At 53.7% G+C, this 24,242-nt stretch overlaps 2 protein-coding genes across 9 annotated transcripts in view; one reads left to right on the plus strand and one right to left on the minus strand.

The window, feature by feature from the left end:
* The first annotated feature begins 383 nt into the window (after positions 1-383).
* On the plus strand, positions 384-7,408 carry MTERF4 (mitochondrial transcription termination factor 4). Its single transcript, XM_039228502.1, has 4 exons — positions 384-445; positions 1,392-1,884; positions 4,362-4,546; positions 5,020-7,408. Exons 1-4 carry the CDS (start codon positions 425-427, stop codon positions 5,374-5,376), a joined length of 1,056 nt encoding a protein of 351 aa, XP_039084433.1. The 5' UTR covers positions 384-424; the 3' UTR covers positions 5,377-7,408.
* Positions 7,409-7,489: 81 nt separating this feature from the next.
* Positions 7,490-24,242, minus strand: part of SNED1 (sushi, nidogen and EGF like domains 1) — a 90,359-nt gene continuing 73,606 nt past the window's right edge. Inside the window, exons 27-31 of one of the 8 annotated variants that reach the window (XM_039228496.1) lie at positions 16,858-16,983; positions 16,252-16,339; positions 11,807-11,890; positions 10,937-10,979; positions 7,490-7,976 (exon numbers count right to left, since the gene is read on the minus strand). In XM_039228496.1, the coding sequence (XP_039084427.1) occupies positions 10,943-10,979; positions 11,807-11,890; positions 16,252-16,339; positions 16,858-16,983 (335 nt within the window). In that variant the 3' untranslated portion in view covers positions 7,490-7,976; positions 10,937-10,942. Of the gene's footprint in view, positions 9,294-10,135; positions 10,308-10,936; positions 10,980-11,755; positions 11,891-16,251; positions 16,340-16,857; positions 16,984-21,142; positions 22,272-24,242 lie in introns of those variants that run through there. The other 7 variants (XM_039228494.1, XM_039228495.1, XM_039228499.1 and 4 more) reach the window with 7 other exon arrangements.

The raw sequence follows: 24,242 nt of genomic DNA on the forward strand, positions 1-24,242 counted from the left end.
AGTTGAGTATTTTTGCTAGAAAAGTAAAAAAAAAAAAAAACAAAAAAACAAGAAACAACCAATGCTTTGGTTCCACAGATTACAGCCTTCTCTCTGGCAGCGTCCTCGCGTCACGGCCGTAGCGGCGCCCAGCCCAGCGCCGGGCCCGGGCGGGCGCTCCAGGCCCTTGGCAGGCCAGAGGCCGGCGCCGGATAAAGTGAGAGGAAACGCTTACTTCGTACAAGCGAAGGTTCGGGGCTCGGGAGAGAGGAGGACGTCGCCAAAGACGCCGGGGCGCCGGGCCCGGAACCGCCGCGGCGGAACCCGCCTCCCGCGCGCCCGCGCTTGCCAGGGGTAGGGCGGAAGCGCGGACCCGCGAGGCCGGAAGGGCGGGCTCGCGAGGGCCGGCTTCCGGCGCCAGGGACGTCGCCGCCGCCTCCGCGCTATGGCGGCGCACGGCCGGCGGGTGAGGTGCCGGGAGGGTCGCGCGGCGGGATCCCGGGCCGAGCCAGGCCGAGGGGGAGGCCGGGCGGCGACGGCAGAGGACGCCCGCGAGCGCTGCGCGGCGGGGCGGGGCGGGTGCTGCGTGCGCGGGCGGCGGCGCCGGGCCGAGGTGTGGGCACGTGGGCGTCAGGCCGGTTCTGTGGAACAGGGTTGTTTCTGCGGGGTGGACTCAGCTCCGTGAATCTGCGCACCAGTGTGAGGTCCACACGGGACCCCCGCGGGTGGCACGAACGTCGTTTTCAACTCTTGCGTTTAGGATACAGCAGCTACCGAAGGGGCTTCTCGGAGGTTCCCTTACCTCACGGATAAAGCAGGCTTCATGATGTCTTCTCCTGGGTAGCTTTATGGCCAAGAAGAAAAAGAGAAGGGAGACCACTTACATCTGCATAAACATTGTCACAAACTCGCTTATCCCCCATTTGTTCTTTCATAGAAGCCCCCGCCCCTTAAGTTAGCCCCTCACTTCACCATATAGGGAGCTACCCCTTCTGTGAGCGGCCCCACGCATATGAATAAACTTTGGTTTTTATCTTCCTGTTCACCTGTTTTCTGTTAAATTTTGCAGCCCCCAAGCACGGGTAGAGCCAAAGTACCCCACAGACCCCCAGGCCCTGGGGCCCTGGTTCTAGCTCTGTTCCGCCCTGCCCTGCCCTCAGTTACAGCAGCGAAGGACGCGGAGACTTGCTTGGCTCTCCGACCTCTGTGCCCTTGCAGCGTATGTGAACTTTACTGTATGTGAACTTCCTTCTCTGCAGGCTTGAGTTCAGATACGATCGTGCAGATTGCTTACAAAGGCCACTGCGCTTATGTGGGACCATGGTCCTAAATAACCTGGCTCGGGAGCGCCGTGGTGTCTGTTACATGGGCGTGGGGAGGAGCTTACTCTCTGTTGGTGCTCTGTCTCGTAGGTCTCTGACTGGCACCGCCTGATCCCCCTCGCCTGGGCCCACGTTGCCAGGCGGACTCCTCTCCGAGAACAGAAGAGGACATGTGCATCTTTGTTGTGTCAGCTGGCCACAGCCTCCAAAGGCGGGAGCCTCCGGAAGGTATCCTGTGTGGAGCCCAGAAAGTATGTGCGGGAATCAGAGTGCAGGGCAAATGTCACCCGGTACCGTCTTGAGCAGAGGACTCCTGTGGCTCGAGGAGTCTTGGAGCGAGAGAAGGTCATCAGTGCCCTCCTGGACATGGGTTTCAGTGACATCCACGTTAACGAATTGCTCAGTATGTGGCCAAGTGTGCCTACTCAACAGGTGCTGGACTTCATTTCTGAATTAATACTCTTGGGTTTGAACCCAGAGCCTGTGTATGTGGCCGTGAAGAAAAGCCCCGAGCTGTTGAAACTGCCTATGATGCACGTGAGGAAGCGCTCCAGTTACCTGCGCAAGCTCGGGCTTGGCGAAGGTACAAGTGCTGATTTCACTACGACGCTGGGGACTTGGGGTTGGGGGACCAGAAGCCCAGATGGGTTGGACTAGGGGGGCTCCTGGGGAAAGTCCTTGAGAATAACGTGCGATTCGGTTTGGGGGTAAGAAAGAGGAGTGACTGCGGATGGCACTGCAGGAGGGAGGGGGAGACAGGCCGGGACTCTCGTCTGATGTGCTCGCTGTGGGGCCTCTAGCACCTAGCATGGGGCAGTGAGTGCGTAGTATGTGCAGCAGATGGATGTCAGTATGCAATGCTGACACATGTGCATGTGCGTCACCTGGGTGTCTGACTTGGAGTGATCTCAGGGCTTTGTGTCTGTACGACGTAGAACCCTAGGCTTAGAGTCCTTTGCGAAGATGTGCATTCCAGCGAGGCGCCTTGATTTGCTGTAGAACACGAGATCTTCCCAGACTCCCAGGAAGCTGAGGACTGACTCTTCCCTCCACCCTGTCCCCTGCCCCCACCCCTGCCCCCAACAGGATTCACCCCGAAAGGATTCTAGAATTCCTTTTTCTTTTCTTTTTTTTTTTTTTTTTTTTGATGCTTATTTATTTTAGAGAGAGAGATAGACAGACAGAGTACAAGTGGGGGAGGTGCAGAGGGAGAGGGAGACACAGAATCCGAAGCAGGCTCCAGGCTCTGAGCTGTCAGCACAAACCCTGTCGCAGGGGTCAAAGTCACAGACCTCGAAACCATGACCTGAGCTGAAGTTGGACACTTAACTGACTGAGCCCAAGGATACTAGAATTTCACTGGATCTCTTTATGGGCCTTCAGGAGAAGGGGGCTGGGGGCCCATGAGCTTCTCCAAGGATCCTTACCTGCTTTGACCAGAGGAGGGTCACTATTCTTTTTTTCATTCTTGACTCTTACTGGTAAGATATTGTTGAAGGGGAGAAAAGGCTTAGGGAACTACTATTTCAGAGGGTCTCTATGGACCTCCTTCAGAAGATCAGGAAAAAGATAAGCTTCTGTTTCTCTTAATGGATCACCTGTTGCCATATAACGTAAAGGACTAAAGTTAACACTTTAAATGTTATGATTATAAGTCACAAAGCTCAGAGGCGCCTAGGCGACTCAGCAGTTAAGTGTCCACCTTTGGCTCAGGTCATGATCTTGCGGTTCGTGAGTTTGAGCCCCATGTCAGGCTCTGTGCTGACAACTTGGAACCTGCTTGAGATTCTCTGTCTCTTCCTCTCTGGCCCTCCCCCGCTTTCTCTTTTTCTCTCTCTGTCTCCCAAAATAAAAATAAACTTTAAATATTACAAAAAAAAAAAAAAAAGATTTTCTTCCTTGCCATCTACCCCTCCCTGTTCTTCCCCCCCTCCCCGAAAAAAGACCATACACCCCAGTTTGCCTCAGGTAATCTCAGTTACCCTAATGCATTTGTTAATAGAGTCTCTTTCACTCAGAATTGCCCTAATTTTGATAAAATATATGGTCACTCCACTAATTAGGACACAGTGCTTGTGGCTTCGTATCATGAGTATTCTTGTTATTACGTGAATTAGTACGGAACTCCTTTTTTTTTTTAAATTTTTTAATGTTTTTATTTATTTCTAGGAGAGAGAGAGAGAGACAGCGTGAGCAGGGGAGGGTCAGAGAGAGAGGGAGTCACAGACTGAAACAGGCTCCAGGCTCTGAGCTGGCAGTCAGCACAGACCCGACGTGGGGCCCGAACCCACAAACCGTGAGATCATGACCTAAGCGAAAGTCGGATGCTTAACCGACTAAGCCATCCAGGCGCCCCCAGTACGGAACTCCTTTTCGTTGAGTTCAGCTGAGTCCAGATCCTAGGAATGTTGGTGTCAGTGCTTCTGTTTTATCACGGAAGGAACATCAAGCCCAAGCCCCAGTGCGGGGGAGACTACTGTCTCATCTTACTGCCTAATCTTTCCAGTAAATCCCCTGTGAGATTCCTTTTTTTTTTTTTTTTTAAATTTTGGAGAGTGAGCGTGCATGAGCAGGTGAGGGGCAGAGGGAGAGAACCATGCTAAGTGTGGAGCCCGATGTGGGGTTCTATCTCATGGCATCATGACTGGAGCCAAAATCACGAGTCAGATAGTCAGCTGAGCCACCAGGTGCACTTCCCCTCACCGCCGCCCCCCCCCCCCACCCCCCCCCATGAACTTCTTCAGAGGAAGAGGGCGGGAGGAGGCCTCTGAGAAGATGAGATTGGCAGCTTTCAGCCGCGAGGCCTGCAGGAGGCCTCCTCTTTCCGTGGGGGGTGGGGGAGGTGGGGGAGGTGGGTGAGTCTCAGCAGTGAGAGAGCCCATGAGGAGATGTCCTTCTGGCCCCTCACACTTCGTGGCGCCCCTGGGCAGCCTTCGGAAGCTGTCACTCGCGGAAGAGAGCACCCTTGCCCAGGTTTTAAATGCTGGCCTGGGTGTAGTAAGCCCTTAGTGTTCTGGAATATCCTGAAATTATGCACTTGCCCTTTTTTATGTTCCGCAGGGAAACTCAAGACAGTGCTTCTCTGTTGCCCGGAAATCTTCACCATGCCCCAGAGGGACATCGACGGCATTGTTGGGGTTCTCAGGGAGAAGTGTCTTTTCACAGTACAGCAGGTGACCAGGATTTTGCACAGATGCCCCTATGTTCTTCAGGAGGACCCCGGTGAACTGGAGTACAAATTCCAGGTGAGGATGGGTGGGAGGGGGTTCGGGAAGGAACAGCACGTGCTTCGGCTGTGGGGAGGGTCAGCGGACACGGCGAAGGGCTTAGGCCAGAGCCGTAGTACCTGTTCTGCATGTTGATTTCCGAAGTGTAACTGTGACAGTTGTCCTAAGTTTTGGGTAACAATTATGACAATTTAGGTCAAATCGCTAGATGTTTTCTGAATTTTTTGCCTGTTCCTTCCGTACTCACGGTTATTTCCCCGAAAGAAACAGAACTGAGTGCATCTCTCCTATCCCTTTATTTTCTGCTAAATTTTTCTCAATATGAACTTGAACATGTTTTGAAAACTCAGCTATCACACAGTCGCTGGGCGACATGGGGTGTCCTTCACTGGTAGTTGGGTGGCTCTCTGTGAGTGCGCTTGGACAGCTTGAGGCGACCCTGGGCCGGTCGTAGGTCACTGTGGGCCTCCTAATGGTGTCTGTGTCTCCAGTATGCCTATTTCAGGATGGGGGTCAAGCATGCGGACGTGGTGAGGACCGACTTCCTGCGGTACTCCGTCACCAGGATCCAGCAGAGACATGTATTCCTTGAGCGCCTGGGACGGTACCAAACCCCTGATAAGAAGGGCCAGACCCGGGTCCCCAATCCTTTGCTCAAGGACATCCTCAGAGTGTCAGAAGCTGAGTTTCTGGCCAGGACGGCCTATTCCTCTGCTGCAGAATTTGACGTTTTTAAGAAGCTCTTCGCTCGGGAGGAGGAAGAGAAGACCGAGAGCCCCATTTCTGACAGTGAGAGGCTGAGTGTGGACGAGGAAGAGGAGGATGAAGAGGAGGGGGAGGAGGAGTGACGGAAGTCAGGAGTGAAGAGCCCGCACACACCCGAGAGTGTTTTAATTCTCTCAGAGCTTCTGAGAGCTTCACTTGGATCTTCCCAGGTTATTTTTCCTGCTAAAACTGGTCTTCTGGTGAAAACATTATTCTAAATCACCTGAGAAGCAGGTCAGACTAAGGAGGGGCTACGTTAGTGTGATCTGTGGCCGGGTCTCTGTGGGGAGGGCCTCTTCCGACCGGCATGAGCCTTCCTCTGAGCTGTTACACTCAGGGGGCCTCAGGACCTCGACATTGGGTTTGGTTTTCTGTGTTGTATGTGCAGGTGATGATTCCATGACTATGGGGGGGGCCCTCCCTGTGGTTCGAGTCCTTGTACGTTTCCCTCTAGTGATAAGCGTACAATCAGGAGCAGGCAGTGAGGCCTCTGTACATCACAGCACTTTATTCTATGGAAACAAGCAGCAGGTTTCCCACAGAAACACTCGGGTTTGAGTCCACAGTTACTGCTCCCGAACTGTGCTCAGCGCCCAGCACTGGAAAGGGGGTTGTTGGTGAGGTGTGGTTTCATCTTGCACGGCTTCTCAGTGCCGGCGGAGGGTTGGGGGGCGGCTCCCTGTGTGTGAGGCCGGGGTCCTGGCTCTCACCTCTCAGGGGAGCATGCGTGGCGGCTCACGGCCGGTGGGCCACATCCTGGCCTGAAGGCTCTGGCGGCCACAGGGTGCTGCCCCTGGAATGTGCCAGAACAGGAAGGGGCTGGGTGGTCCGACCCGTCACCTCCCCATCGCCCATTTTGCGGAAGTGGCTCCTGAGCCCAGCGGAGAAGAGGACGCGCACAGGGTCTTTGGTGGGGCAGGACCTGGTTTCCTCCAGGGAGCCCCTCGGGGAACCCGGTGAGCCTCAGGGGTGATTTGGGGAGCAGATGTGATAGGAGTCATCTCTGAGGTAGAGGCCTGGCCCTGACGGCCTGGGCTCCATGGGGAGGGCCGGTGCATCTCAGAACGTCCTGGGCGTTCCTGCCTTGGGGGGAACCTGCACAGGGCTGGTGACCCAGAGATGTTTTTGGTGATGCGACTAAAATCCGGGTCTTGGCAGCATTTTAACAACTGTGTAAAATTTTGGTGCTTGGCTGTATTTTTCCAGCAGAGACTGCGTAGGGATCCTGGTGGGTAGCGGTTTCCACCTGGGGCGATCTGGACCCCAGGGAACGTCTGGCAACATCTGAGAATGTTTTCGGTTGTGAGGACAAAGAGAGGGTGCTGTTGGGATCTCATGGGTGGAGACGAGAGCTGTTAAACATCCCGCGGGGCCCGGACGGCCTCACCGCGGAGCCATCCAGCCAGGTTGTCAGTGGGGCTGAGGCCGGGGAGCTGCTCTGACGCCTGGTCCGGGGGGTTGGGAGCAGGCTTATGCTTCGTATTTCCTTTATTTAAAACAACAGTCAGTAGCCGTGTGTTTGCGTTCTGTCCCCCATGCACTGGAATGTTCTTATAGGTCTGAGCCATGTTTGCTATGGGGACTCAGCACCGAGGCCCAGGCGCTTCTGTTTTCTCCAGGCTCGTGTGGGAGCCTGACTGCAAAGAGACATCCTCTGGGAAGGAAGGTAGCCCAGTGAGTCCCTGTGCGGCTTTGGAGGCCAGTGTCACGGTAGTGGCTGGCCGCGGGAGCGTTCCCACGAAGGGAGGTGCGCGGGAGGTGGCTGGCCCTGACCGGGGCGGGGCCGGGCTATGCGGGAGGGAGGGCAGCGGGCGGGCGGGGCTGGCCTCTGCGCAGCTCCTGCAGCAGGAGAAGGAAGGTTTTGTCTTCACTGGGGTTCTTAGCCGTGGGCAAGATTGTTTGAAAACGAAAGCATTTCACTCTGCCAGTGTATTCGCTCACTCTTCGGTTTGTGGCGTCCGAGTGACCGGCACTTTCCCTGGAGCCTCAGATGGGCTGTGGTGCCCAGCCGGGCGACTAAGTAGCATTATAAATTTCTGTGACTGGAATGGCTAACCTAGCAATTCACGACTACTCCTTTCATTTTGATGCAGAAATAAATTTCTGTGTACCTGACAGTTTTCTGATTTGCATTATTACTGATTTCTTCGAGTGTGCATTCAAGGAAGATGCTAGAGTTTTACAAAGGGACTATATGAAGAAGCAGTGTCTCATGTAGAACGTTTCCTGGATGAGTTGTGACTCCTTTGGCGTCAGGAGGTGTTTTTACTAGATTCCTAATTTGTAAAACATCAAGATGAGTTAATCATAAGATAGCACAGCACCAAGCTCAGGATTCAGTAGACTGTTTCTTGTAGAAACAAAGGTTTCTGAGTTAAAAACCAAAACATGCTAGTGTCCACCTTGTGGCGGAAGGGCTTGAGGTTATTAGCATAGCAGTAGAAATTTCCATCTACTTTTCCAGTGATCTCACTTGATCTTGCCACTTGCTGGTGATGCTGTAGCTTTACACAGACGCAGCGACAGGCCCCAGCAACGCGGCAGAAGTCAGCAAGCAGTACACGTGTCTGTCCGCGGTTTCCTCTCCACTCACCCGGTGCCAGAGCCCTTGGCTGAGCTCGGCCGTCTTCTCCAGGTGGGCTTGGGCCACTGGGGATGCTCTTGAAATGACTGTCCCTCCTTTCTGAAAAGAACAAATTGCATACTACACAGACATATGCACACAAAATTTTAATAAAAACAAAAAGCCTAAAATATACTCTCTTCAAAAAATGTGTTTAGAAAAGGTGACAGGAAGGAGCCCTCTCTGTGGCTGGAATGCTGACTTGGGGCCGCGTCCGTGGGAGACGCCCAGAGGCTCGAGTTCAGATCGGGTCAGCTCTTAAAATGCTGCACGTGTCTCGAGGTGGGTTGGCGTGCTTTTGGCCTCCGCGGGGGGAAGACCTCTGGGAGAAGACGCTGGAAGCACGTGTGGTGAGGCCGCACGGCCTCCTTGCAGCCTGTGTGAACAGCAGTGCAAGCAGTGTCGTCGTCGAGTCAGGGACTGAGTGTCTCGCGCGGTGGGGCCCGGCCTGCCCTGCTTGTCCGTCCGGTTGCACCGACCCCGCCAGGAGGAAGCAGCCCCTGCTGCGCACCTGCCACGTCGGCTCGGAAGCCGGGAGCGGGAGCTCTGGGTGATTCGTCATCTGGTTCACGGCTTTCTCTGTGCGAGGCTGGGGCCTGGGTGACCTGAGAGAGCGGGGCTTAGCCAGGCGGGTGGGTGAGGTCTTCCTGGGACTCGGCCACACCGTCTGGTCACACGGCTGTGGCTACGCTGCTGTGACCAAGACGTTGCCACGGAGACCGTCTGGTCCTTGAAGCCAAAAGTAGTCGCTGTTTGAGGAAGAGTCGGAGGCTGCGAGTGTGTAAACCCCATCTCCGTAGCAACTAACGCTTTATCTTTCCAGTCTGCCGGTCCGGGTGGTCGGTTGCGCCTGTGGCAGACGAGGGTAGTGACGCGCGGAGGAGGGCCAGACGGGCGCCTGGCTCGCGGCTTCCCTCCCCGTATCACGTCCTCGCGGCCCCCTTCCCGGCGGGGGCTCGAGAGCGGCTGTCCTCATTGTGACTGTGAGGTCTCCGGGGCGAGAACTGGCCCCCCGACCTCAGAGTCCCAGAGCTGGTTTCCGGATATCGTGGGAGTGTTCCTGGCGGCCGCCCGGCTCCTCCAGGCCAACGCCCGGGCTGTCCCCGTAGGAAACTGCAGCCAGGCTTACGGCATGGGCTGCTGGAAGCATTGTGGGGCCTGGAGGCGACTCAGCTCAAGAGGGTGTCCCTGGTGTGGCCTGGCTGGCCTGGCCGTCTGTCTCTAAGGGGCGGGGGCGGGGGAGGGAAGCCGCAGAGGGGACCGGTGCTAGCCAGGACCTGGTGTCCCAGGCGCCTGTCTCAGTCCGACTGTGGCCCCATCTTCCTGGGCTTGGGAAGCTCCCGAGGTTGATGGAGTGTAACAAGGACATCCTGAATCCTTCGAAGGAAAGAGAGAACGGGGCGTGAGGAGAGTGATACCCATTCCTCCTCGTTGAAGTGCAGCTTCATGCTCCCTTAACAGTGCTCGGTCTCCACCCCAAGACGACCCGGTGTTCTTGTCACATAGCGAGCTGAGCGCTCTAACACGCAGCGGGCGGGAGGGCAGGTGTGCCGAGGAGCTGTGACTGCATGAGCCCGTGGTAGGGACCTTTGGGCGGCACTGCGGGCTGCTTCCCTTCTGTTAGGTGATGCCCTTGGACCTTCTCCAAAGAGACAGGCTGTGCCTTGTTGCTCTGGGTTGGAATGAACTCCTGTTCATTGGTGATTTCTCCGTTGTTTCACGAATGGGTGTTCTACAAGCTAGTATTTGCCAACCTGGGGATTAGCTGAGGGTTTCTGATTTGTTCTTACGCTAGTGGATTTGTTGAGTTTTAAAGAAATGTATTATTCTTTTGGGTGACTTACTGTGATAACAAAGATTTTGAGCCCAACTATACTTGCGGGTTCTTAGTCCTGGTAGCGAATCGCTTGTGAGCCGTGGGGCATGTTTGCATGAAGTGGGAGGGGAAGCGATGCCTTTGAGGAGATGAGCTAAATGCAGATGCTTTTCGAGAAGTCTGACCCGGCCCCCCCCAGCTCTCCCGCTTGGCTGGGGTGGGCGCGCTTCCTGCGGTGGCACCTGCCCCCCACGCTCCTCGCTTCTGCTTGTTTGTAAAGATTCTGAAAACATTTCTCCTTCTCCTCCTCAGCCCATAAGATCATGTAGCCTGTGTGGAAGCTGCTTTTTCCCAGGGGGCCTCACTCTCCTCTCAACACCAGGAGGATGGCCTTAGAGTCTCATTTATGGAGCAGGAGGGGTCAGCTGCCCCGGGGGGTGGGGGTGGCGGATTCCTCCTCATTCCCCGTGAAGCTCAGTGTAAGACTGATTCCGGGCTGTAGATGAGTCTCCGGGGTACAACCCGGTATGGCTCCAACTGTTATGAAGACTTTGACAGAGTTTATGGATGGGGGGCTGCCAGGGGAGTTTGGGAAATTCCAGATCAAACAGGAATAGAGCTAGGGAGTTTCTTTCATTCCAGGATTCTGAATGCTTAGGATTCCTGCATCCATTGGGAATTCCCCAGTGAGAGAGTTGTCAGGACTTCCCCAAAGGGACATGATCAAGGCCCCTCGCCCCATCTTTTCTTTCAACAGATTGGCATTCACAGAGCCTGGGAGTCCTCCCTTGAACCCCTGCGCCCCTGGATCTGGGCCTCCCCGGGCCCCTCCGACCACCCTCCCCTCCCAGCTCCCCCCCCCGCCCCCCCCAGCAGCCCCTGTCAGTCCTACCCCCTGCTGTTGCTGCTGATGCGGGGGTGGGGGTGGGGGATGGGAGGGGTTTCTCCATTTGCCTGAGGTGGAGGGAGAGTCGTCCTCACCTCCAGTGCATCTGCCCCAGGCTTATGTCTATTCGGAGGCCTCGGCCATTGTTTTTTCTCTCCCCTTGTAACCCCCGCAGGGAATTCTGAATCCCCTGGTCTGGGGGTTTGTCATAGAGAGGCTACAGCTGAGCCCCAAGGAGAGGCAGCTGTCCTGGAGCCCACCTGCTGGGCCAGCCCCTCTGACCTTCCAGTGGCTCCGCCCGCTGCGGGAAGAACGTACCTGTACCTAAGATTTCTTCAGTGCCGGACTGTTACTTTGCTTCCTGAAATAGAAAAAGGTGGTTTACAAAAAAAACCCCTGTGTACCTGTAGCCCAGGCTGCCTGCTGGGGTCCCTTCTTTGGTGCACATATATTCCATTTTGGGGAACACCGTTAGTGGGGCACTCATGTGGACCCACTTTAGCCTCTGTGCACCCACTTGGCCGGCTGGGAGTCACGGGGAGTGCAAGGTGGAAGAGACAGGTGCATACCTTGGTCAAGCAGGTGTCGAATTGCACACTGCTGCCTTTCCCTGACACTCGGTAATGCGAAAGCTAGGGTGTGTGGTTACTGACTGGTCTATGCAGAGTGACCAGCGTGAGGACTCTGCTGTTTGAAAGGCATATAATGTACTCAGGCAGTACATTATGTAATAATTCCTGTGACTCCCTTGGGCCTTTTGGGGAAAGAACCTGGCTGTGAATAAATAAAAAGTAGAGATTTACTGTATTTGCAGTTACATATTTGCACCTGTCAGTGATGTCCCCTGCTTCCCAATTCACCGTGCGACCAGGTACTGTGTGAACATGCATAACCAGAGACCCTCTAAGCACCCAGCTTGTGGCCCCCAGCTCCCCCTGTGTGATCTCCCCCAGCACCCACCGTGCCCGGCTCGGCCAGTCTGTGTGTGTGCGGATGCACTCGAAGGTGCACACGGTTTCTAAGTGGAGCGTCTATATAGGGCTGCACGTTTGGACACGCAGACAACACAGCCTGGCTCAGCCCACAGGACCGTGGCACCCCACAGCACAGTCCCCAGGGCCACCCTTGCCCTGTTACCCTGTGAGCTATGCGCAGGACACCGTGTGGGCCTCCTCCCTGAGGTGGCACCTGTTTGGGGTTTTCTTGACGCTCGTGCTTTCACAGCTCTCTTTGAAGCAAATGTCCTGGTGCACCTTGTAGACTCGTTTATACCTGTGTCATGAGAAAGTTCCGTGAAGCCAGAAACTAGAGCAGGATGTTGCTCAGCTGCCTCAGCGAGGCTTCACGGGCCCACAGTGGCCGTGCGGGTATCGGAGGGACAGGCCGTTACTTTCTAAGTAGAACTTTATCTCACATGGACAGCATAAAATGTCCAGCATAAAAGTCATATAATTAAAAAAAATTAACTTCCCTGAGGCATAATTTACATAAGACACACCCATTTTAAACATACATTTTGGGAAATGTGGGCAAAATCATGATATTAAGAGATGAGGTGAGAAACTTCAAGGACATGTTTTGCTGAAGCCTTGAGACAGTATGGCCTCACTTTTCTGTCTTCGGGGTAGTTCTTGGAGAAGTTTGAGAGCCTTGAAGATGCAGCTGTTCGATGTGGGCAGTGTAGACTCTACCTACCTCCTGTTTATTAACTAGTCTACTTGGAGTGTGTGTTTGGAACTTAGGCCTCAGTTTTGTGTGAAATGGGAATTATTTGTATTACCTCTCACAGATTTGTAGATGATAATGAACAGGAAAGTGTTTTTATTCTTGTTAAAGCTCTCAAATGTCAGAGCTGTTGGAAAGAGATCCAGGGAGTTTGATGGGCAGACCTCCAACTCATGTTCAGTCTAGGAGAGCCTTTGGGATGTAAAGCCTTTGGTTAAGACTTATACTTTTGGCCATCAGGGAGTAACAGACTCTAGAATTAACCCCCAATATGAACAACCAGAGAAGTGGACAAAATATAAGCAGCAGTTCTTTTCAGATGTTAGAAAATATGTGGCACAAGATTGTGATCCTTGAGAGAAGGGAGACATGAAATGAAATGAGCCCCACGATCCCTGGAATTCTGCCTGGAGGCACGTTCTGCACTGCACTGCAGGGTGGTGGTGGCGGGAGGTGGGAGCCAAGCAGTGGTCACACTTGGCTTAGGGAACAGAGGTGAGAGTTGAGGAGGAGAGGCAGCTGCGGTCCGTGGGGCAGAGCACTGGGGAGAAGGGAGCTACGTAGAGGATGAGCTAGGCCTGAAGAAGGGTCCCCTTGAAAACTACGCTGCGCACACATGTGGAAGAGCCCCCTGCGGCAGAGCAGGGAGAACTACCAAGAAGCTGAACAAGTGAGTTACAGCAGTCCGTTCTGTAAAACAGAAACTCCAGAAAGGCCATGGCTTAGGAGTGGGGGAAAATGAACCCAAATCCCCTAAAACAGGCTTCAAAAGTATCAAATTAGAGTCAACTGCCTTGTAGAACAAAACTAAACATTTTTGGAAATACACACACACACACACAACTTAGCACTCAGTTAACATATAGTTCACAATGTCCAGCATCCAACAAAAAATTACAAGACATTCAAAGACTTACATAGTATAAATATCAAGAAAATGTGACACGTGAGCAGCAAATGATAATTGAGTTGAAAGACACCGAGAGATGAGAGCAATGGCAGGAAGAGCAGACAAGGACCTTAAAACACGTTACAGATTTGCTCCCGTATGTTCAGTGATCGGAAGGAAAACAGAAGCAACGAGGATGGAGATGGAGGATCTGCCAAAGGACTAGATTGGATTTCCAGAGATGATGAAGTGAAGGTTTCGCTGAGTGGGATTGATGGCAAGTGAGACCATGCAGAGGGCAAGATCATGGAACTCAAAGGCACAGCTGTGCAGTCGATCCACCGTGAAGTAGAAGAAAGGCTGGAAAAGATGAAAAGCACCTCGGGGACCTGAAGGGACTGCATCAGTCTAGTGCCTGCATGACTGGAGTCACAGGACGGCAGAGAAATGGAGGGACAGGAGGGCTACCTAAAGAATAAGGACCAGAATTTCCCAAACCTGATGAAAGCTAGAACCCCAGAGGTACAAGAAGCTCAACAAACTCCCAAGAGCAAAACCATGTACAGGGGCATGTCCAAGTGCATCACAGTCATTTCCCAGAAACACTAGAGGAGACATAAGAGCAGCCCTGGGGGGTGGGCAGGGCGGGGTGCATCACACTCAGGAAGAAGATCGAGTGCAGCCTGGGGCGCCTGGGGGCTCAGTCGGTTAAATGCCCCACTTCAGCTCAGGTCATGATCTCACGGTCCGTGAGCTCGAGCCCCACATCGGACTCCGTGCTGACAGCTCGGAGCCTGGAGCTGCTTTGGATTCTGTGTCTCCCTCTCTCTCTGCCCCTCCCCCACTCGTGCTCTGTCTCCATCTCTCTTTCAAAAATAAATAAACATTAAAAAAAAAAAAAAGAATGAGTGCAGCCTTCCTGTGGAAGACCACACAAGTCACAAGACTAGAAGGGGCTACTCTAAAGCGCCAAAAGGAAAACCACAGCTGTCAGCCAGGAATTCTGTATTCAGCAAATAGATCCTTCAGAAGCGAAGGTGAAATAAACCCCTTGCAGACAAAAGCAGAGAGAGTTCATCACCAGCAGGCCTGCACTGTAAGAAATGCTACAGGAAGGTGGTCAGGCACGTGGTGCCCGGTGGCATCTTCAGTCTGTAGAAGGGACACCAGGTGCTGGGGCAGTAAACATGCAAGGAAGGACAGAAGAGTTTCCAGAAGGCGGTTGTCCCCTGAGAGCAGGCTTACCGCCCCGCACGCTGCACGGACTGTGGAGGCAGGACGTCCGGCTGCGGTAGTTGACAGCGTGAGGGAAGTGAGCCCGCCGCAGCAGGCGCCCCCATTAGCCCAAGCTTGTGGGGCAGCAGCTAAAGGCTTGTGCTTAGTTGAAAATGCGTATTGTAAGTCCCGTAAGGCATAACAACCACAAACATTCAAGCAAACAGGCATATTCGGTAAACCAACCACAGTGGTAAAACAGAACCCTAAGAAGTAATTGATCCAAACGTAGGCAGGAAAAGAGAAAACAAGGAACAACAATCAGATGGGACAAATAGCAAACACACAGCAATACGGTAGATTTAACGATAACATGTAGACGGTGTGAACACTGGTAGCAACCAGAGATGTCGGCCCGGGTGTAAAGCAAGACCCACCCACGTGCTGAACACAAGAACGTCACTTCCAGACTGTGTGGTTGAAGTGAGCGCTGTGGCAGGTGCCGGGTCTCATCCGGTACTGGGTCGTCCTCACAGGCACTCGTGTCCCTGGCTCAGTCGGAAGATGGGGGACGCTGCAGATTAGGGCTGCCCCTCCCCAGAACCCACGTTCAGAGGGTCTGTACACCCCGCCCCACGGGCCCCGGTGCGCTCACTATCCCTGTGTATTCCTGCCGTGCGCTAGGCCTGGCTTCACGTCTGCTTCAAAGCAAACCTACGTGGCCTTCCTGCATCCCGTCCAGAGTGAGGGTTAGACACGTAACTGAACAGGTCCCTCCTCTGCTCCGCATCCTCAGTAACCCCATTCCAGAAGAATGTGTGCCAGCGTCCTTCCAAGGGCCTCCAGAGCCGTGCTGGGGTCCCCGGCCCCGCCTGACCGCCACTCCTGCGTGCTCCCCTCCAGCCCCGCTGCCCCCTTGCTGCTCCTCAGGCAGGCAGACACGCTCCTGGAGTAGGGCCTTGGCGACTGATATTTTGACTTTCTGGACAGTGTTCTTCCCTCACCCCCTCCATGTCTGTTCAGTGTTGTGTTTCCATGAAGCTTCCCCTGACACCCTGTTTAATGCTGTAGCCCGCCCTCCCTGCCCCCCAGCCCTGGCTCTCCTGACCCCACCTGTTCATCTCTCCCCAGCCCTGACCACCTTCTAGAACACTACATGTCGTGCCCCTGCTTCTTGTGTCTGGTCTCTCTTGCCTAGAATGCAAGGATCACAAGGGCAGGACTTTGGCCAGTTCTGTTCACTGGCCTGTGCCGTGTGTACGTATTTGTTAACTAAATACACTGTAAGTGTGACCCAAGGGGCCACAGCGTGAACAGGAAAGGTCCTACGAGGTGAGCCAGGCAAACTCTCCCTCTGCAGCCCATTTTACAGATGAGGAAGCCAAGGCATGAACGTCATGACTTAATGGCAGGACGGAGACTCGAGTTCTCCTGTGCAGTGGCCTCTCTCTCCTGGGGACTCTGAGGCAGAGAGAAGGGGAGCGTCATTTTCTGGCATCGATGTACATGTGGCCCTGCCATCCACTGAAGGGGGTGATGCCACTTGAGCGTGTGGGAAAGGAAGGCCTGAGGGGTCAGGAGCCAGGGGACCGGGGTTCCCAGCAGACTCGACAAGCGATCCAGCTCTCTGCCTCAGCTTCCTGATTCGCCCCATGGAGGGCACGGGTATAGGCCCCTGTGTGGCCCCGACCCCCAGAGCTCCTCAGGGCTTCTAAGGGTGGGTGAGCTGGGCACTTCTTTGTGAAGGCAGTTCTGGGAGCCGGGAACTTTCCACAGATGCAGTGAGGGCAGGAAAGAAACTTACACGTGGTGGCAGGCGCCTCCTTCCCAGACCGGCACGGCCTTGGTCTCGGAGAAGAGCCGGGTGCAGGGCTGGGGCACCTTCGTGCAGGCTGCCGGCACAGAGGGAAAGGGCCGAGACTCGGCGCTGAGGTCGCACCCCCCTCCCCGCCAGTCAGGGCACTCTGACCCCTGGCAGCCCCAGGCGGTCGCCTCTGCCAGGCCTCGGGGGTGTGCAGCTGCTGTGCAGACTTCCGTCCACCCCCCAGGCCTCAGCCCCCGCGTCTTCTAAGTAGGGAGGCCGGGGCTCTTTTCCATCCTGCCACCACGTCTGGCCCCTGCTCCCACCTCTGGCTCTGGGGTGCTCCGTGTCCCTTGCTTTATGGCTGTCTCCAGCCTCCCCAGTTCTCTGGGCAGCACTCCTCAACCTGGCGTTTTGGGACTCACTGTGCCTCAGTATCCCTACCTGGGCCCTGGAGTCTGGGGCACCAGAGCTGGGTCCCCGTCCCGGCACCCGGGGTCGGAGGTCCTTGTGGCAAGCCCACCCTGGGCCCAGGGGTCCCATCACCGTCGGCTGTGACAGGTGACTTGAGGCCTGGGCCCCCGCAGGAGGGAGTGGCCCCCGACTTACCCAGCTCACAGCGTCTGCCTTTGAACCCTGGGCTGCAGTCACAGCTGTGGGTGCTGTGGGTGTCCACACCCGGCACGCAGGTGCCTCCGTTCTGACAGGGGTTTTCTGAGCAGTTCCCAGGGGCGTCTGCGGACAGGCCAGGAGCAGTTAGTTGCCGGGGCCCCAGAGGAAGAGCTGCCAGCATTGCCACTGTCTGCCTCCCGCTGTCCCGGCGCTGCTGGGCCCTGGGGGTGGGCCTGTTTTAGGTGGTCTGAGAGCAGAGGTGGAAAGATTGGCCTCCGTGTGCTTGTCCTTGACCCCGTCACCTCCAGGGAGGGGAATGACTCTGGGGCCCGCAGCGCGGAGCCACCATGTGGCCGAGGAGACGGCCTGCAGCTCCTGTCACCTTGGGGCTCTGGTGGTCTTCCAGAGAGACTCCAGCCACGCCCCGGCCCGTGACCCCCCTGCCGCCACCCTGCGCTTGGGGCTGAGGCCGCTTGACCCGGACCCCACCTGGAGCGCCCTCGTTGTCCTCCAGTGCCCGCCCCCAGGCCCCCAGCCCGAGGCAGCCCTCTGCAGGCCTCGGTGCCAGTGTCCCCCTGCGCCCTCACCGCACTGCCGGTGGCAGAGGCGGAGGGTGGTCGGTGCTGCCGCCCGGGAGCGCCAGGCCTGGCTGTCTCCCTTAGGCCTGTGCTCTGTGTTTTCCTTCTTTAGCTTTATCAAGATATCTGTTGTTTCCATTTTTAACTTAAAACATTGAGAAATACCAAAGAGCGAGATCTGTGCGCACCCACCACTTCCAGTACCGGAAGGCCCGTCCCCTCTGCATCTCATGCCACAGCCCCTCCTCCAGACCTCCTCGAGGCAGGGTGCTGACCGCAGACCCCCCCGGCCCCTCCTGGGCCCCGTGGGCTCTCTCTGCGGGCCGGTTCTCTTTCCTCGCTGTATCTACTCCACTTGTCCCCCCTGACTCTGCCCTGGGCCTGGCCTGGTCTCCTTGCCTTTCCTGGTGTGCTAAAGGTGAGTTGTCAGCTTTGACAAGAAACTTTTATTGTGAAAACTTTGAAATCTGTAAAAATTTCAGTCGGTGAAGAGTCCTGTGTACCGTCACTCACTTTGGTGACCGTCGGCACTTTCCCAGCCTCATTTAGTCTAGTCCCATTTCTGTTTGAGGCAGTTCACAGAAATCATTTCGCCTGTAAATACAGCAACTGTCTCATATGTACAGATTTTTACATGAGCACAGTGCTATTCTGAAATCAGCAGTAGCTCCTTAGTACTGTAAGAATGGCAATCCTTGTTCAGGTTTTCCCAGATCATCTTAAAAATGTCATTTCTAGTTGGTCTGATCTAAGTAGGGGTCCTAAGGACACACTGCCTTAGTGTGATGTATCTCCCTTTTAATCTGTAACTTTTCATCTTTCTCCCGTCTGCATTTATTAAAGAAACCAGGTCATCGTCTGTGGAATCTCCCTCCTAGATTTTACCTATTGCTTTCTTGTGGCGTTAACTCATCTCTGATCCTCACATTTCTGGTGAACTGATCATCAGAGAGAGGGCCTGGTAGGATTCAGGCTCAAGCGGTCTTTGCAGGACTGCTTCCCCCTTCGGCCCGCCCAGGAGGCGTGTGATGTCTCCGTGTCCAGCCTCAGCGAGGAGGGGACCAGGCACGGCAGCCTGATTGACGCCAGAGAAAGTTCTGACAGGCCCTGCACCTGACGGCTTCGCGTCCTGAGGTTTTGGTCCTGGTTCCGTCGTGTCCTAGACTGTGCTCTTCGGCCTTCCCCGGCTGGAAAGCCTTCTGCGCAGACCTGCTTTCCCTTGCCCACCGGCTGGTCACCCTGCACTGCAGTCCACACAGGCCAAGCCACACACATGCTTCATTCCTGCCCTTTACGTGTACACTCGCAGAGTCCGTGTTGGCGTCCAGCCAGCTGTAAGGGACCAGCACATGGTGCTTGCTCTCAGCGCCATTGTGAACTCAGGGGCGCTTCTGTATTTGATGGGGTTCAGTCTGCTGCTGCCATGAGTCTTCTTGATGCCCCAGTTACCCATCCTCTGCCTGTGGAGCCTTTGAGGCCTGTTCCTGTGCTCTGGAGACACGCTCCCAGGTGTTTTTGAAAGCTTGCTTGTTTTACACGTGTGTCCTGGGCAGACAGGTATGTTTTGTCTATATTCTGCTTCAGTCTTGGAATCAGCTACTTCTCCAAAGACCCCTGCTTCCTTTTATCAGAGGGTGGCATCGAGTGCCCACAGTCTGGGTGGCCAAGGTGCTCACTGCTCCTGGCGTGTCAGTGCTTCATGTCTTTTCAGGGGATGGAAATAGGAACTTAGATTTACAAGCAAGTGTTGGGGCGCCTGGGTGGCTCAGTCGGTAAGCGTCCGATTTTGGCTCAGGTCATGATCTCGCGGTTCGCAGGTTCGAGCCCCGCGTCGGGCTCTGTGCTGGCAGCTCAGAGCCTGGAGCCTGTTTCAGATTCTGTGTCTCTCTCTCTCTCTGACCCTCCCCCACTCATGCTCTCTGTCTCAAAAATAAATAAACTATAAAAAATTTTTTAATAAAATAAAAATAAATGTTAACAAATTGTGAGTTTTTATCAACATTTAGTTAAATAAGAGGGAAGACATGGAGCTTTTATTTCTTTGATTTTATATTGTATCTCTTTACACTGAAAACCTTGTTAGCATTAACATAATTATTTTTGTTATCCCACAGTATACATGTAACAATTCTAAAATAATAGTACCATTTCTGCTAACAATGAGATCATTGAATACGGCTTTAAATTTCAATTCTTTTCGTAATAAGAATTCTTCTTATTAAATATATCCCTCTAGGAACAAATAGTCAGAAGGCTGTTTTTAAAATCACTTGAAATGATACTTTTTTCCTGTGTGGTTATGCCATCAACATGGTAAATAAGTTTATTTTTTCAGTTTTCAATTTTTAGGTGTTACTTTTTATGTGTGTCATTGAAAAAAAAAACACCACACTCTTGGTTCTAAAATCAAAACCATAAGAAACATTCAGGGAAGGCAGCTTCCACCCCCGTCCCTATGCTTCCTTGTTCTTATCCTCTTCCTCATACAACCACTTTTATTTTATTTCTTTTTAAATGTAAGAAAATAGGGATGTTCATATATCCCTTCCCCATTTTTCTACACAAAAGGGATGCTGAAAACACTGTCCTACACGTTACGTTTTAATAACGGCTTTATTGAGATATAACTTAAATAGCATACAATTCCCCCACTTTAGGTGTATAATTTACTAGTTTTTAGCATATTCAGAGATATGTGCATCCATCACAGTCGTCAATTTTAGAATGTTTTCATCATTTCAGAAGGAAACCCCTAGCCTTAGCTTTCGCCCCCACGGCCCTGCTCACACCCCGTCCCAGGCAGGCACTGATTCTACTTTCACAGTAGAGTTCCCTTTCTGGACTCCATGTGAGTGGAGGCACACTAGATGGAGTCTTCTGTGACTAGCTTCTTTCACTTAGTAGGATGCTTTCAAGGTTTCCCTGCGTTGTGGCCTGTGTCAGTGCTTCATTCCTCTTTATGGTCGGGTCATGCTGCACTGTGCGGATAGGCCGCTTTCTGCGGACCCCGTCGTCAGTTGGCTTGTTTCCATCTTGGGCAATGGTGAATGGCGACCTTGCGAACATTTGTGCATAAGTCCCTGTGTGGGCGTCTGTTTTCATTTCTCTTGGGTACGTACCTAGGAGTGGTGGAATGCTCTGGGTCACAGAATTCTGTTTAGTTCTTTGAGGAACTCCCTGGCTGTGTTTGCCCCCAAAGCGCTCTGCATTCCCCCCAGCACGTTTGAGTTTCCAGTTCCTCCACATACTCACCAGTGCTCATCATCATGTGCCCGTTCTAGCCATCCTAGAGGGGTGAAGTGGCATCTCATTGTGGTTTTGATTAGCATTTCCCTGAGGCCTAATGATGTCAAACATCTTCTCATGGGCTTCTTGGCCATTTGTGTATCTTGCTTGTAGAAATAAGTGTTCAGATCCTTTGCCTGTTTCTTAATAGGGTTATCTTCCATTTATTCAGGCATAGGCATATTCTTTATATAGTTTGGATACAAATGCCTTTCAGGTGTATGATTTGCAGATATTTTCTCTCATTCTCTGGGTTGTCTTCTCACTCCCTGATAGCGTCCTTTGAAGCACAAAAACAATTTACATTTTGATGAGTCCAGTCTGCCTTTTTTCCCTTTTGCTGCTCAGGCTTTTGGTGTCCTATCTAAAGTCTTGCCAAATCCAAGGTCATAAAGATTTACCCTTGTGTTTTTCCTAAGAGTTTTACAGTTTTAGCTCTTAGACTTAAGTATTTGGTCTGTTGAGTTAATTAATTTTGTGTGGTGTGAGGTTGAGGTCTGACTTCATTCTTCTGCATGTGGACGTCCAGGGTTCTCAGCTCCATGTGTTGAAGGCTGTTCTTTCCCCCACTGAATGGTCTTGGCCCCCTCGTTGAAATCAGTTGAAATCACAGACGTACGAGTTTATTTCTTGACTCTTGATTTGTTCCTTCGGTTGTAAGCCTGTCCCTGTGCTGGTGCCACACTGACCTGACTACCACTGCTCTGCAGTGAGTTCTGACAATAGGGCGCACGAGTCCTTCTACTTGTTAAAGATCATGTTTGTTATTCTAGGTCCCTTCCAGTTCCATATGGAATTTAGACACTATGCACAGTGTCCACAGATACGCTGTGGCCAGCTTGCAGAGCGGGCGTGTGCAGGCCCATCTGGAACCTGTGAGCCTCTGCCAGCTAGCCTCACCCTTTGTGACCGGGGCACCAAGCCGCAGGGACCACCTGACACTCGTTCCCTTGCTGGGCAGCTGAGGGCCTCATCCCGCGGTTCGTGCAGCAGTGGGTTTTTACCACTGTAGCCTCATCCTTTGAAGTCAGCCCTCTGAATCCTGAGTTTATTGTGACACGCACACCCTTTAAAATAAATAAAAACAGAGATGGCTGTTTCGAACAGGGTGGGGCTGCACTCTGGGGTAGTGGCAGTGGGAGGCTTCTATGTGACGATGTTGCAGAGGTGTAACTGTAGAGGTGTGAGTTCTGCCCTTGCCTGCTGTCCCCCAAGGACGGAAACTGCCTGCCTCTCTGGTATCCAGGGGATAAAACCAGGAGAGTCCCAAAGCCCTGCTAGGGTGAGAATTCGGGGAAAACGGGAAGAATGTGACCAGCCGGGGCACTAGATCTCTGTAGTGGCAGGTTATGATCTTGGGGACTCTCCTCCTCTCCATGAGCTTCCCTGGGAGCTCAAAGGTGCACCCCTAACCTGGAGAGTTGCCTGGTGAGGAAATGTTGATCAAGAGTGTTGATTGTGGTCTTGGGGTGTCTGGGGCGCTCTGGGGATCCTCCTTCCCTTGAGAAAGAAAAGTCTAAGAGCTTCCAGAGGAAATGAGCAGATGTCCTACAGGGAAACAAGAACAAGATGGACACTCCTTGACAGCCGTGCTGGACAGAAGATGACAGGGGACTAACGTTTGAAGAACTGAAAGAGAACCTTTGAAGCTCGAGTTTTATACCCACTCAAATTGTCCTTCAAATGTGACAACTACTTAGAGTATTTTCCTGCATGTAGGGCTGGATCCCAAGTGCGATGTGGGACTCCACAAGCTGGTTATAAACGTTTATAGAAAGGCAGAGGACCAAGAACAGCCAGCACTGAAGGTCCGAGTGAGTGGGTGGGGGGGCCCTGCGGGACAGCAAGCCTTACCAAAGAAAGCGCCGTTAAAGTGGCGGTCTTGGCTCTAGGAAGGCGAATCAGTGGAACAGAGCAGTGGACCCAGAGCCTTTGGTCAAAACCAATGAAAAGACGCTTGACCGTATCCACATTTGAGACGCAAATCCAGATCCCAGGTGGTGTGCTTCATACCCATTCCACTGGCACAATCTGGAAACCCGGCCAGATCACATCTCTTGCTCACAGCTGAAGAGAGCATGATCTCGCGTCCCCACTTAGAAAACAAGTTAGCACTCCTGAGTGACTTGGGCTTTCACACATCCCAAGCCCAGCATTTCTACTCTCGCACATGTGCCAGAAGACACACGTGAGAACTCCGTAGCGACACTGCCAGTAACAGCCCAACACAGCCCAGTTGCCCTCTGAGCAGAGTGGACGAGGCTGCGGTGAATTCACTCACGGACAGGACGCTCACCAGTGAGTGAATGAGCTGTGGCCACGCGCAACAGCTCCGAGCAGCCTTCCTGCAGACTCTGTAGAAAACACGAGTCCGGGAGGCAGGGAGGCAGGGAGGCACGGCAGACACCTTGTAACAAAAGAACCTCAACTGTTCAAATATAGATGTGTGGTGAGCACCCCCCTGCCCCCTCCCTCCCCGCACACCCTGCAGCAGAGCAGGGGGTGTAAACACCAAGCCCAGGGGCATGGTTAACTGGGAGTACAACCGTTCGTGTGCTAGTTCATAGGTCAGGTCCCATATCTAAAGGTCACTTGTTTTAGCAAAAGGTAACTTACTAAACTGAAAAAAGGGTCTGTCATCGACCCCAATAGATGTAACAGGAACCGAAAACCACGATGAACTTTACACACCTAAGGGGGGGTGTTAATGATATTTTTCCTGTTTATCACTGGAAATCTCCTATGCCCCTCCCCCGGCCAGGCTGCATCACTCGGTTAGCAAACTCTGCATGTTGCAGTGACATCTGGGGCTGTCCTGTGCACCTCGAATCCCCCTTCAGAAGGCAAGGTAGTTCACATTCACATCCCTCTGGTTCCAGAGTTTTATGAAATGAAGCGTCTCATGTTGAAAAGGGCCGACATTCACTCTTACTTCACTTACAAAACAACAGCAACATGTTTTCCACTTGACTCTGAACCCCACCTGACCTAACGGGATCCTTCACTGGCTCTGACTTGCAGACCACCCTCTGGGTGCTCACTGGGGCTGATGGCAACTCTGGGCAAACACACCCTCTGGCGTAGGTGCCCTTCATGTGTGCGGGTGTCCCTAGTCACCCGGGGCAGGCCTGCAGGTGAGACTCGCCCTCAGAGGTGGCACCCTGGGCGCTCGGCTCACTGTTACGCAGTGGTCTGCCTTCCTTGGGGTCTGGTTGACCACAAGCCTGTGGTGTGACTTAGGAGAAAGGGCCACTGGGTCCTGGAGGGACCTGGCTCTGAGGGCTGGAGCGAGGAGGAGAGGTGGAGCCAGCGTCTGTTTGGCTCAGGAGCGTGTGTCTCAGAGCTGCCCCTGCACGAGGCTTCTCACCTGGCAGTTACCCTGCACTCCAGGTGACGAGTGTCAGCGAGGCCCTGCTGGCCCCTGGCCTGCCAGGTGACCCCCACCCCGGGCAGACCCTGCGGCTGCCCCTCCGTGACCTCTGCACCCTGCTCGACACGGCCCTCTGGAGAAGCAAGGGC

This window comes from Hyaena hyaena, unplaced genomic scaffold (genome assembly GCF_003009895.1).
Source record: "Hyaena hyaena isolate Hyena2069 unplaced genomic scaffold, ASM300989v1 scaffold_31, whole genome shotgun sequence".
NCBI classification, from domain to species: domain Eukaryota; kingdom Metazoa; phylum Chordata; class Mammalia; order Carnivora; family Hyaenidae; genus Hyaena; species Hyaena hyaena.